At 29.9% G+C, this 14,052-nt stretch overlaps 1 protein-coding gene and 1 long non-coding RNA gene across 2 annotated transcripts; one reads left to right on the top strand and one right to left on the bottom strand.

Annotated features, from left to right (window-relative positions):
* Positions 1-2,894: 2,894 nt before the first annotated feature.
* Positions 2,895-4,607, bottom strand: LOC101213628 (glutathione S-transferase 3). The gene is made up of 2 exons (XM_004151438.3): positions 4,278-4,607; positions 2,895-3,549 (listed from the first exon to the last, which is right to left on the bottom strand). Exons 1-2 carry the CDS (start codon positions 4,605-4,607, stop codon positions 3,205-3,207), a joined length of 675 nt encoding a protein of 224 aa, XP_004151486.1. The 3' UTR covers positions 2,895-3,204.
* A 2,446-nt stretch (positions 4,608-7,053) lies between these two features.
* Positions 7,054-8,598, top strand: LOC105435492. Its single transcript, XR_969526.2, has 2 exons — positions 7,054-7,260; positions 8,219-8,598. It is a non-coding gene; the product is annotated as an uncharacterized LOC105435492 (long non-coding RNA).
* Positions 8,599-14,052: the final 5,454 nt, after the last annotated feature.

The following is a 14,052-nucleotide window of genomic DNA, read 5'->3' on the forward strand; positions in this document are numbered from 1 at the left end:
CGATATGTGAATTTTAACTGTTGCTTATTTGAAACATTGCAACCATTTGATAAAATGTTGCTATGTGAATCCATTTTAACTTGATATATTGTTTTATTTTGGTTCAGGTTGTGGAATCCAAGTTTGTATTTGAAGCCAAATCCATCCAAGATCATTGAGTTTCAAAGCTTCTTTAATTAAGATTTTGTTTTTTGAACTAGAATTGTAGTCTTGTGATTTTTGGAATAGCATAGTTGGATTGGTTTTGTAATTTTGGGATTATCATATTAGGTTGGGGTTGACTGAAGTAGTGTTTTGTATATGACAGTATTGAACAAATATATAAAATTTTCGAAATGTTCATACATATATGGTTAAATGTTAATATATGTTAAAGTTTTGGAATTGTATTCGTGCATATTTATGAGATTGTTGGGCCACACTACAGGAATTATAGGGACAATACAGGAACAAAAATATAAATAAATTATAATTTAGAAAAAAATCTGATACAGGCTTAACATTTTTTAAATGTCATAAACAAGTAAATTCTTGACGTTTTTTCAATGTCATTAACAAGTAAATTCTTGACGTTTTTTAAACATCATAAACAATTGTGTTCTTGACAGTTTTTAAATGTCATAAATTACATTCTTGATGGTTTTTAAATGTCATGAATACTCATTCACTTGACGGTTTTTAACTGTCATGAATATTTGTATATTTGACGTTTATAAACTGTTAAGAATCACTGTTCTTGACGTTTTATTAACCGTCAAGAACTTTGACTTTCTTGACGCTGGCTTCAACGACGGTTTTGAAACCGTAAAAAATAGTGGTTCTTGAGAGTTTAAAAACGTCAAAAGAGTCTATTTTTGTAGTAGTGTGTCAATACGGAGAGCCACTCTATAAACAAGAGTTGTCAACAAGGCAACCAAACTACAAAATGAAACAAACGAAACAGCAAATAATCCAAATAAGGTAGGAAATCCAAAGAGCCAATAAGAGAACAGAAAATCAGAGACAACAATAGAGTTTCTGATACTATATTTTTTCAAATCTCTAGCACACGTTACACATCATTGATGGTAAGTATTTTTCCAGAAGTCTACTTTAGTAGGATCTTCTCTTTGCCTTTCACAGTGTTGAAACCATAACAACAACAAGATCGTCATTTTCCACAATGTTGACATGATTGTTGGAACTTTGACACTTCTTTACACACATTGCAGTTGCAATCTTTCACAAACCTAACAATTTTCTCAAATGCACTTGCTAGCATCATTCCCATGATTAACAACTTTTTCTTAAAATTTTGCTTATTAGGTTTGTACTTAGAAGGTTTAGCAATATGAGCCTTGCCTTCAACTTCCAGTAGTGTTTTATCTCCTTTTCTGTTATACTCATCAATGTAAAGTGTAACTGCAAGGTTCTCTATGGATAACTTCCTTCACATTTGTTTGAGATAACATTTAAAGTCCTTCTAGGAATGAGGCAACTTCTCAATCATAGAAGCAACTTAGAAGGACTCACTAATGTCCATTCCTTCAATTCTTAAATCAATTATGATAATTTACAATTCTTTCATCTGATTAACTACCAGCTTGGTATTAATAATCTTGTAATCTAAGAATTTTCAAATAAGACTTTTTTATATCAGTATCTTCCAACTTGTACTTTTTGTCCAGTGCCTCCCGCAATAGTTTTGAACTATTTTAAATATTTCTATAGTAATTATATAAAGTGTCATTAAGATCAATAAGTATATAATTACGACACAGGAAGTCTGCATGCATCCATGCTTGCTTCGTAGCTTTTGTTTTAGGAGCTACATCTTTTACTGGAATAATTCGGTAATCTTTCTTAAAAAACGTGAGCAATATTCAGTTACGTGAGATTGAAGATAATCTTCTATTGGCATATCTTGAAGTAATTGCCCTTAAGCTTCTCTGGTTTTTTAGCATGAGGTTTGACAATGAACAATTCCATCATGGTAGAAGTAGCAACATTATTAGAGGAGTTTGTAACCATCCATTCAGATTTTAATTGTCTTTAGATTATTAGGAGAAAAATGAATATGTATAAATTGAGTACACATTAGCATAATGATTAATCCTCAACTAGAAACAATACACTTAAGACATAATATTTTGTGTCAAACATAAGTCAAGATGATGTAACAAGGCATAGATGTAGAAATAGTCGTCAAAGACTTGCAAGAAAAACCTTAAAACCCTTATAGAATCCAATGTAGTCAAGACGTACACTTCTGATAAGCATCGTCTTAAAAACAACTTTTCACTTTACACAGGCTTGAAAGTAAACTACAACAATCATCTTTGGATACAACGATCGACTAACATTGGTAGAACATTGACCTTCAACTACTCAGATCTAGCAAAAGTGTTAGATACTTGCTCTCAACTCAAGAACAAAAATGAATGAATTGAAAGAGGGAGAGAAAGAATAAAAAAGGGAACAAATTTCTAATTTTGGAATGTGATGCTAGAATTAAAAAACTAAATTGCTATTTATAGGCTAACAACTTAATTAGTAACTGTACAAAATACCAAATAAAATCAAATAAATACAAAGTTTGAAGCATTTGTCTAATTTAATTCAATTTAGTGGTTATTTGACTATAATCAACCACAGTTTTTTCAAATTAAAGAAACTACATATTTAACTTTTCATACATACTAAATTTATACATGAAACATCTTCTTAATTTGATAGTTTCAATCCAATTTAAAGTTTTTAACTAATGAACAATTAATTTTATATTTTTTCAACATTCTATTGATTCACTTTCTTTCACTATATATACCTCGAACATATATAATTGGTGTACAGTTTAAATTAGTTATTCAATAATTCTATTTACAAATGATTGTTTTATAAATAAGTCTAGTTGCTTAGATATAATCGCAGTTAAATTACTAAGAACAAATATTTAAAAAAAACACACACACACAATTTCAATTCATCCAACTATTAAATATTCAAAAGCACACCCAACTCACAATCATAAGCTTCACAATCTCAAATTCTTGAAAGCCCACTACCACTTTCTTCGACACAAAATTAAGATAACACTAAAAAAACAAAACATAGAAATTGAAAACAACAATCATATCTTATGCCCTAAAACAGAGCCAAATTTGTCATTGAATATGAGAAGCACACATACCATGATACATACTACATATATATGTGTGTGCTTCTCTATTCAAGTCCAAGGTTCTTTCTCATGGAGGTTATAAAGTTATAAATCTTCTCAGGGCAAGGAAGAACACTTGCAACAGTGTCCTTTTGCAAACACCTCTTTTCCCAAGCTGAGAATTTAGGGCAACATTCTTCCACTTTGAAGTTCCCAACTTTCTCATAAGTATAGAACCAACTTGTGAATGGAATTAAAATCACATCCACAATCCCAAACTTTTCACCTCCAAAGAAATCTTTGTCCCCTAAAGCTTCCTCCAATTGCTTCAAAATCTCTATCAACTGTTTCTTGGCTTCTTCTTGCTCTTCTCCATTGCTCTTCCAAATCTTCGAACCCACATCAAATACCTTACCCAAAAGAAAACAAATTTTGAATTTATTTATTCTTGAAAGTGAAAACATATGGAATGTGTGTAACTCTAGCTAGGCAGAGAGAACAATAGTATTGAAAACCAGTTTACATGATGTTTGATAACTGATTTCAGAAATGTTTGAAAACTATTGGGTTTTTATTTTTAGTCTTTTAAATACTAATTGAATATACTATTTGAAAACAAAAACAAAAAAAAAGAGTTTTTAAAAGTTTTGTTTTTATATTCAGAATATGACTTAAGAACTTTGTATTTTTTTGGAAAAGACTCAACTATTGCTTTATGTATAATTTTCAAAAGTATAAACCAAAAACCAAATAGTTATTAGTTTTATTATTAGGTAGTTAAGTTATCAACTAGTTATGACTATGGAAGATTGTATATCGTAATTATGAGGGTTAGAGAAAATAATTAATATTGTCAAGTTTGAAGTTAAATCTAAACCTTTTAATCTAAAACTAAGCGCACACAAATAGGTAAATTTCAATAATTTATGTCCCCATTTGGTATTTAAAAAAAAATTGAAAACCATGCATATATGCCTTAGATATTCAGAGTTTTTGGTCTAACCCAATTTCAAATGCAATTCATAATATAAGATAAAGCAATTCTAAAATGCATGTTTGCAATGAGTTTCGAAGTGCATTTCAAAGTCTTTCATGTTGTAAAATACTTTAAGAAAAATGTGAAAACAAACAAACAAACCTTTTTGTCGATGTAGTCAATCCAGAACCGAGCTTGAGCTCTTTCGTAGGGCAACGAAGGAAGAAGTGGGGAAGAAGAAGGCCATGTCTCATCAATATAGCTAACAATAATGGAGCTTTCATTCAATGGCTTACCATTATGCAAGAGAACAGGCACTTTCTTATAAATAGGGTTAGATTTGAGCAACAACTCACTTTTCCCACCTTTGAAACCAAACAAATCCTCTTCCTTACTCTCATAACTCACTCCCTTCTCATTCAAAGCAATCTTAACCCTATTGCAAAATGGGCTGAGCGAACAATCCAAAATTATAACTTCCTCTTTTGACATCTTCAAGATTTTCCCTTTTTCTCCCCTCTAAAAAGGCTCCTCTCTTTTTCTATAAATCTTTGGTTTAGCACTTTGGCTCCTTGTAGATTGTGAAGCAAGATGATGATGTTTATATAGTGATGTAGATTTTGACAATATGGTTGGTTTGTTAAATTGGGATGAACCATAGAATTAGACAGGATGGGAAGATTGGAACATTTGGCATCTTGGTTTGTTCAAATTTAAACTTATTTATTTAATTATTTTCTAATTATGATTGTGATTCACGTTCAAGACAACCAAAACTTTGTTACAAAAACATTGGAGTAATTGATATATATTGGGAGTGTATAGCAAGGGACGGCTCAACAAGGAAAATTAGTATAAGCATAGTTTACAAATTCAATAATGAAAGAAACTATATAATCAACTTGACCTGCCTCTTTTTCGTTTTACTTTTATATTAATAATGCTTCCAAAGAATTGAGTTTAACAATGTGATAAGAGTATATAAACGTTCAACCTCTCTTCTGTGTTATAAATAAATGGGATTTCTATATTTTATTATATATTACAACTCGTTTATAAATTATATAGTACGGAAAGATTTGAATTCAAGACCTCTTGTCCACGGATATATACAAAAGATACTGAGTGAGCTAAACTTATATTGATAATCTCAAATTTATAATACAAAACATGTTTCAATTTTCGTTCAAATGATAGATACTCGTGGAAACAAGAAATCTAAAGAGTTATTTAAGTAAATGAATATTATTATGGACGTCTTAATTAAAATTAAAACACTTATTTGTCGAAATATATTTAAATTAGTGATATTTTGTTGTTTATTTATTATATATATGATTGATTTTTTTTAAGAATATAATGAAAATATTGATATAGTCTCCTTGTATTATCGGGAAATTTGAAAAATGGACAAGTTGTCCACAGGATTTGATTTTGAAAAGAAAAAAGATAAAAAAGTTAGGAGGACTTATTTGTGGGTAATTGTTTTAACCCACCAAATTGTTTTTGTTTTTATTTTTATCTTATTACAAATATAGTAGAATTTTGCTCGTTAACCTTCGATAAACATTGATAGATATTTATGAGTGTCTACCAGATAAACATTGATAGATATTTATGAGTGTCTACCATTAGTAGATATTTACTAATGCTTACCACTAATAATAGACAGTCACATTTTACGATATTTACATATATTTTGGTTTGTTTTTCTACATTTGAAAATATATAACTTTGAAAATAAATATTTTAGAAAATATATAACTTTGAAAATAATATAAAAAAATATTACAAATTTAAGTAATGAAAAGGAAAATTTTCAAAAATAGTAAATTTTACAAAATATAATTACGATCTATAGTAAATTATATCACTGATAGCTATTAATATGTTATAGTGATAGAATTCAAAATTTTGCTATATTTACCAAAAATGTATTAAAAAAAATTAAATATCGCTATAAACAGTGAAGATATTGCATAAATCTAAATACTAAAAAATTAAAAATAAAAGTTAATAAAATATCAAATATCAAATTAAGCAATAAAAGAAATATTAAAAAAAAAAGAGTTTTCTCAAAAATAATAAAAAATCAGTTTTTGTGTCACTTGGGTTTTAAAGACACAATTGGTTACCATATATATATCTATGAAAAATAGAATAGCAACTTAGCTAGATTTTTTTTACAAAAAAAAAAAAAACCGAAGGAGAAAACCCATAAAAATGAGGTGAAAAAACAGTACGTATCGTTACATTCATCAAAATGATAAAAGAATGTGATGATGATACAAAGAGAAGCCAATAAATATATAGAAGAGCGGCATAAAACCCTTCAATCACGTGCAATCTAAATAAAAAAGTATAGGGATAGTTGCAAATTTAGCAATTAGATTCAAAATAATTAAGTATATGGAAACATTTTAAAATTTTTACAAATATAGCAAAATTTGTCAAATTCTATCGATAATATAAGTCTATCACCAATAGACCATGTTGTAAATATTGGTCTATCGTGATAGACCATACGAAGTCTATCAGCGATACAAGTCTATCAGTGATAGTTTTGTTATATTTGCGATTTTTTTTAAATGTTGTTATATATTTAATTATTATTGCTCCAATTTTTCTAAAATATAATAAAAAACAAGAAATAAGTAAAGTACAGTCAATGGGCTTTTAGGCCAACGTTAATGGGCCTCAATCTTAACACCCACTCAAACTAACAAAGGAGGAGTCTATGACGTTGAGCTTGAATCTGTGCTTACAAAAAGGGCTGATTGGGAATATAGTATTTCACTTTAAATTAATTAATGATATAGAAAAAGTTTTAAAAAAATGTAAATATGACAAATTTTAACTTCAACCCAATTAAAAGACCAAAATGCCCCTACAACAAGGAGAAGATCCATTTCACGCTTCTACCCCTTTGTATTCCAATTTCAAACACGGACTTTCTTTGATTTCTTCACCTTCCAGTTTTGATGCCTTCACGCTTCCGCAACTTCACGTTTTCCTTCCATCTTCCACTTTCTTCTCATTTCTTCATCTTTAATTTGGTCTTTGGGTACCTTCGTTTCATTGTTTATGTTGTTTTCGATTTCTCCACTGCATCATCTATAGACTTATTTGCTTTTCGTTTGAAATTGTAAGTTATTTTTGTTCTTCCAGTATCTTTATTTTTTGTTTGGTCGTAACCTGTTTGAAATAGATATTCTTCTATTTCTATTTGTTTGAAATCGATTTCTTCAGTTTGGTAATGCTCTGTTTATCAGTTTGTGTGTTGTTACTTAGGGTTAAGGTACATAAGTAATATGTTTATATCACTTGTAGACTTTAGGGATGTTTAATTAGTTTGTTTGCATTGGAATGTTAGTAGATAATTTAGTTTAATGTACATTTTTATATGTTGTTGTTTAGGTTCTATCAGTGATATGTTTCTATCAACTTGCAGCATGTTTAACTTGTTTGTGTTGAAGTGTTAGTAGATGTTTTAATTTAATGTGTATTTTTATGTGATGTTACTTAGGGTCTTATCTTAATAGATTTGGAGGATGCTTAACTTGTTTGCGTTTGGATGTTAGTAGAGGTTTTAGTTTAATGTGCATTTTTAATGTAATGTTGCTTAGGGTATATCGATTATATATTTCTATGATTGATAGATTTGGAAGATGTTTAACTTGTTTGCATTGGCATGTTAGTAGATGCTTTAGTTCAATGTGCATTTTCTATATGTTGTTGCTTAGGTTCTATCAATTATATGTTTCTATTACTGATAGACTTGATAGACTTGATAGACTTGGAGGATGTTTAAATTTTGTTTGCACTAGGGTGTGTTAGTAGATGTTTTAGTTTATGTGTATTTATTTATGTGATGTTTCTTAAAGACTATCAATGATAGAACATATCATTGATAGACTTGGAATATGTTTAGCTTGTTTGCAATGGGATGTTAGTTGATATTTTAGTTTAATGTGTATTTTTTATGTTGTTGCTTTGAGTCTATTAGTCATATATGTTTTTGTCACTAATAGACTTGGAAGATGTTTAGATTGTTTTCATTATAATATATATTTATAAACTCTAATTCAACATTATCATTTCAGGTCGTTCAAGAAAAGGGAAAAAAAATGAAAATGACGGAAGTAACAAAGGATGTTAACAATGTTAGGCCAAAGAGACAACTTAACTGACCAAAGAAAATGTTGGAGAATGCAAAAGACTATAATATTTCAAGAGACTGATTGATTTGTCCCTAGTTTTGATTTGCAACTCTCTGATTGAGTAAATGGATATTGTATTATTAGTTTTGCAGATATTTCATGATAGAAAATATCAATGATAAACTTCATATTTTATTTGATTTTGTTTAATTGATATAGAAAAGTGTTGGACCACAGGTTGAGTATTGCAAATTGACTGATCTTCAATGGATGTTAAAGTTTATTAATGATAGACCATAACGGTGAAAAAGACTTCACAGTGACATTACCTCTTCATATTTAGTTGATTTTATCATATTAATATAAAAAAATGTTGAATAATCATTGCAAATTATGTGCCTATCTTGAATCATTGCAAATTAGTATTAATGTGTGCATTTTATTGAGAAAATGTTTTGTTAATATACATGTTGAAGTCTATCATTGATAGAAGCTATCAACGATAAACTTCATAGTAAAGTTTATAACCAATAGAAACTATCATCTATAATTTAAACTTCATTATGACATTACTTCATATTACTACTTTACAATAGAGTAATTACTACTAACATAAAAGCCTTCTATATCTTCAAGAAAAATGATTTTTATCAATAGCTTAATGTCACATCATTTTGTGACTAGCACAACGAAAATGACTACATTTTGATGACTTTTCTTCTCATCAATCAATATATATTTTTTTCGTGGTCATTCTTCTCGATGATTTCAAAATAGAGGTAGTGTAACACTTATAACATTGATTAATCATAATTTTGAATTACTACAATATATATATATAGACAATTTATCATCTCAGTGTTACACTCATAACATTGATAGAAGATAGAGTCTATCACTAATTAACTAATATCAGTGATGGACTAGGATACGAGTCTATCATTGACAAACTACTATCAATGATAACTTAGGATATTATTAGTGATGCACTAGGATACAAGTTTATCATTCATAGACTAATATCACTATGCTCATATAAACTAGTCTAACTAATAGTCTATCAGTGATAACTTGTATTTATCAATATTTTTAGGAAAAAAAAACTCAATTTCTTTTAACCAAAAAACGTAAAATTGATTGAAAAAATCATAATATGCTCAATTTCTACAAAGCTTCAATCTGATGAAGTCCAATACAAGTAAAACTAAACACATTTTTTTAATATAAAAGTACTAGTAAAATCATCCAATTGAATTGAACAAAATCAACCTACAGTGATGAAATAAAATCAAATTGTAAAATTGGATGAATTCGAATGAAAATTTTAGGGAAGAATCACAATTTGAAATATCAAACTGAGATGATGAACATAAATTGGATGAAAAAAATGAGAAAATATAGTGGAGAAGGAAGAAAATCATAGAGAATGAAGAAATGATCTTAACGTAAATGGCGAAGGATGAAGAAGTGATCTTTAACATAGGAGAAAATCATAGACAAGATGAAGAAGAAACGACCGTGAAGATGGTAAGGGAGAAAATAGTGAAGAATATGGAGAAGGGAGAAAATTGGGGAAAAATGAAGTTTTCTTTTAAAACAAAGGCAATTTTGGAATATTTTAAAAGATAATAAAAGAATTGCTATATTTGCAAATTGTTTAGGAAATTGCTATACGATTATTATTGCAAAAAGGTTATCTGTATATAATGACTAGGTCAAAATATTAGTAGTTTGAAAGGTAGCTGGGAGAGTGCACAAGAATCTTCTTATGCATCACTAAATCACGCACAAAATAAATATGTAACTCCACATGTTAGTATTAGAGTGAAGATATGATTTGATCTCAAGTGGACAACATTTAAATTATCACACCATAGTATGAGAGGTTAGAGAACTCTAATTCTAAGATTAGGAAACAAAGAACTCAATCACACCAATTCAGAAGTCCAAATAACCAAACAACGATATATTCGACCTCAGTACTCAAACAGTAGATAATTGACTACTTTTTCGTCCGCTATGAGATGAGATTGCCACCAAAATAAACACAATAATTAGATGTAAATTTACGATAATCAAGGTCGAAAGCCCAATCAAAATCAACAAAACCATGAACAAATAAGTCAGTTGGTTTGTGAAACATTAAGCTATGATGAAGAGTACCATGCAAATATTGTAGTATTTGTTTCACAAGTTTCCAACGAGTGACTTTTAGAGCATGCCTAAGCTAACATGCTTTATTAACGCAAAAAGATATGTCTGAGCAAGTTAAGGTAGCATACTATAATGCTCCAACCACACTCTTGTACAATCCCACATCAGAATGAAGTCCTTACCACCATGAGCTGAAGATAATGAACCACTCACCAATGGTGTAGTAATCGACTTGGCAGCTGCCATGTTAGTCTTCTGAAGTAAATCAGAAATGTACGTAGGTGGAGATAGAAATAAACCACCTGTTGAAAGATAAGACAATTCAATACCAAGGAAATAATGAAGTTTACCCAAGTCTTTAAGAGAAAAAGTGTCATGCAAAGTAGCAATCATGTAAGACCTTAATCGTGTACCATAAACGCGATGAAAGTTCTGCAGTAGGGATGCTGTGCGAGGAGACTTCTAATGATCAACTGCGTCTTGCAAAAGGATTATGTGATGAAATGTCCAAACACCAAGAAGGTTGTGCGATGAATGACTGGCAATTGAGCTACTTTCAACAAGAAATAATGTTGTGACCCTGATGTTAATAGGGCAACAATTCATTGAACCCCATCACCCAATCTAAATTCAAGATTAAGGTTGGGCAAAGACGCGTAGCATTTTTTAGATTGGACCACTCCTTTCCACCGATAAGATTAATCATTCCATCATATAGAAAAATTCACCTGAGAAGACTTATAAATGAGGAATTCAGACCGGTTTGAAGTTGCTTTTTTACCCTGAGCTTGTTTAAGAATGAGTTGGAGGAGTATCCATGATCTCAAGACGTAGAACAAACTCATTCCAAGCAAAGATTCATAGAAATAAAAGGGAACTCTTAGACAAGGAAGCTAGACTACGGAGCTAGCCCACTTTGAACTGTGAGTGATTTTCCTCTTACAAGTGTTTTTAAATAAAAAGGATTTCTAAAATGTGTTGAATCCTTAAAACCATCTCTACTGAGACCATGATTGTGCGGATTTTCTTATGCTTTTAGATTTCCAAAATGCATGTACTTTATGAATGAAATGGATTTCGTTTGAAAAATGAGAAGAGGAGATAAACTATATAGGTATCCTATTGGGTGAACATCTAAATGAAAAAAATGGTTTGCATATGATTCCTCTAAGCCTTATGAGGCAATTGTGTTAAAACATGTGATGTGTGTCTCTAATGACGTTAGCATTATGTGAAAAAATGGAGAACCCATGTTCCATGAAATAAGATCATCTTTGTACCCTATGTGATGCAATGTCTTATCCTTGTTGTATGATTTAGGACAAGATGTCTTATTATTACTATGTGATTTGAGATAAGATGCCCTATCCTTGGTGTGTGATTTGGGATAAGATGTTTTATTCTTATTGTGTGATCTGAAATAAAATATCTTATTCTTGTCGTGTGATTTGGTACAGGATGTCATTTGCTTGCTATGTGATCTGGCATTGGAAGACACGTTAAGCATAATGGAATTGATGGTAATCATTGAATGCGCGTTGAGATTTCTTTGCACAACTGAAACTTGACAAAAGAGTGTGGCAAATGCTTGAGCCAAAGGATGGGTACAAAGACGTAATAGATCAATATGCAGAAAAATTCTTCGAAATGAGTATATAGCATGCAAGAGGCATACAAGGCGATATGAACTGTGAGGACTAGTAAACGTAGTGGTCCTTGAGATTTATGAGTAGTTAAAACTTTTTTTTTTATGTTAAAAACATTTTGAATAAAGGTTAAATCTAAATTGTAATAGTTAATTAATTTTCAATTGCTCTTACGTAATTTACAATTGCTCTTACGTCTTTTTGGCAACGACTTGTGCGGTTAGATAAGATTGGTTTACATAAAGAGATTGAGAAAAGATCCCACTCACTCGACGATTCAGTCTAACGCCTTTCAAATGTTTCGTTTTGTTTTGTTTTCTCCTCCCACCCAGATAGCAAACGACAACTAGCATTGAACTTGCACATTTGATTGCCTATATGTTCCTCTTGATCACATCATTTTGATAGTGGTCACTATCTATTCGTTTAGCATATAGTAGCTAGGCGAGAAAAGTTCATGTATTGCTTGTGTCATGTGTGTACTAATTGTTATAAGTAGTACTAGAAGTACTTGTATTTTAAATATTAATGAAGCTGTTGCAAACCATCTTAATCCAAAATTATGGGTTAAATTTTCTTTCATTTACATTTTCATTTTCATTCTGTTTACTAGACATTTGGCATGTTACTTCATAGAGAATATCACTCAAACTATCTAGGCAATCACGTCTTCATTCCATCACATAGAGCCAATTGGGGCAGGACATGACAAATCAAGTGAGATATTTCAAATGAGGAATTGTCCATAATGAGAATATCATCAACATAAACTAATACATAATAACAAGAAATGGTAGTATGTTTAAACAATCAAGAGCTATCAGCCTTTGAGATAACAAAACCAACTTTTTGAAAGAAAAAAATGTTGGCTTTTTGGCCCTTAATCTCAATTTTATTTATTTTAATTATTCAATTAATTTATGTTTTGATGATAACAAATCTGATTTTTTTTATTGATAATTTTATTGATTTGAATAGACCATATCGTAGAGCTTGGAAAAATGATTCTAACGCCTCTTGAATCACCCAAATCAAAGTTCAAATGAAGAAAATATTGCTAAAAGAATGTTAACGGAAAAATACCCGAGATGGTGACGTGGCGACCAAGCATTCAATTTGAACCAATTAGAGAAAGCCACCTGGAGCAATGAAGGAGTAACAAATGTGGCTTTTTGTTATGTTTTATTGGCTTTTATAAAAAAAATGAATTTAAAAAGAAAATGAATTTAATATTATTATTTTTCCTTGTGTCTAACGGCTAGTTGTTTAAAAGATGGTGAAGTTGCTTTATTGATTTCTTTTTAAACAAAGTATTTTGAAAAGACATATTATTATATTATTATTTGTATTGTGTCTAACGGCTAATTAAGTTTAAATCTCAACCATTCATTTTTCTTTTACTTATATCTAATGACCCAAATGATTTTGAATTTATCTTTCCTCTCTTTTTAAATACTTCACATTTGCACAAGATCATCAAAATCTTTACAATCCTCAAAAAGTGCAAAAAACCAACATTGTTATTCTCTTTAAAGCTTCCAATTTTTATTCTTTTCATCTTATTCTTGAGAGCTTCTTATTATATTGTGAGGATTAAATTTGTGAGCTTCAAATTGTATACTCACTCTTTTAGAGAGTTTTTCTTTTGCATGATTTAAAAACTTCAACATATTGTAACGGTTGGATCCTAACCCGTGGAAAGGATTGGGTTTGCTCTTAAACCCGAAAAAGGAGCAAGAATCGGTTCGGCTCAAATCCGTGGAAAGAATCCAAAGAAGATTTTCAATCAAAATCCCAAGAGGTGCTTGGGAAAGTGGATGTAGGTTGAGTTTAACAGAACCACTATAAAATTACGGTGTCTTCTTCTCTAACTCTTTTCTAATTATTTTTTAATTTAATTTTAGTTACATATTCTTATTGGTTGAGTTTGATTGCATACTTCCATTCATATATTTTTATCAATTTTGTTATTTAACA

Source organism: Cucumis sativus, chromosome 5 (assembly GCF_000004075.3).
Source record: "Cucumis sativus cultivar 9930 chromosome 5, Cucumber_9930_V3, whole genome shotgun sequence".
Lineage (NCBI taxonomy): Eukaryota > Viridiplantae > Streptophyta > Magnoliopsida > Cucurbitales > Cucurbitaceae > Cucumis > Cucumis sativus.

Bases quoted from the DNA above. Each gene is read 5' to 3' on its own strand.
- LOC101213628 (XM_004151438.3), bottom strand. From the start codon at position 4,607: ATGTCAAAAGAGGAAGTTATAATTTTGGATTGTTCGCTCAGCCCATTT. The intron at 3,550-4,277 runs GTTTGTTTGTTT...CTTTTGGGTAAG, and splicing joins TTGACTACATCGACAAAAAG to GTATTTGATGTGGGTTCGAA.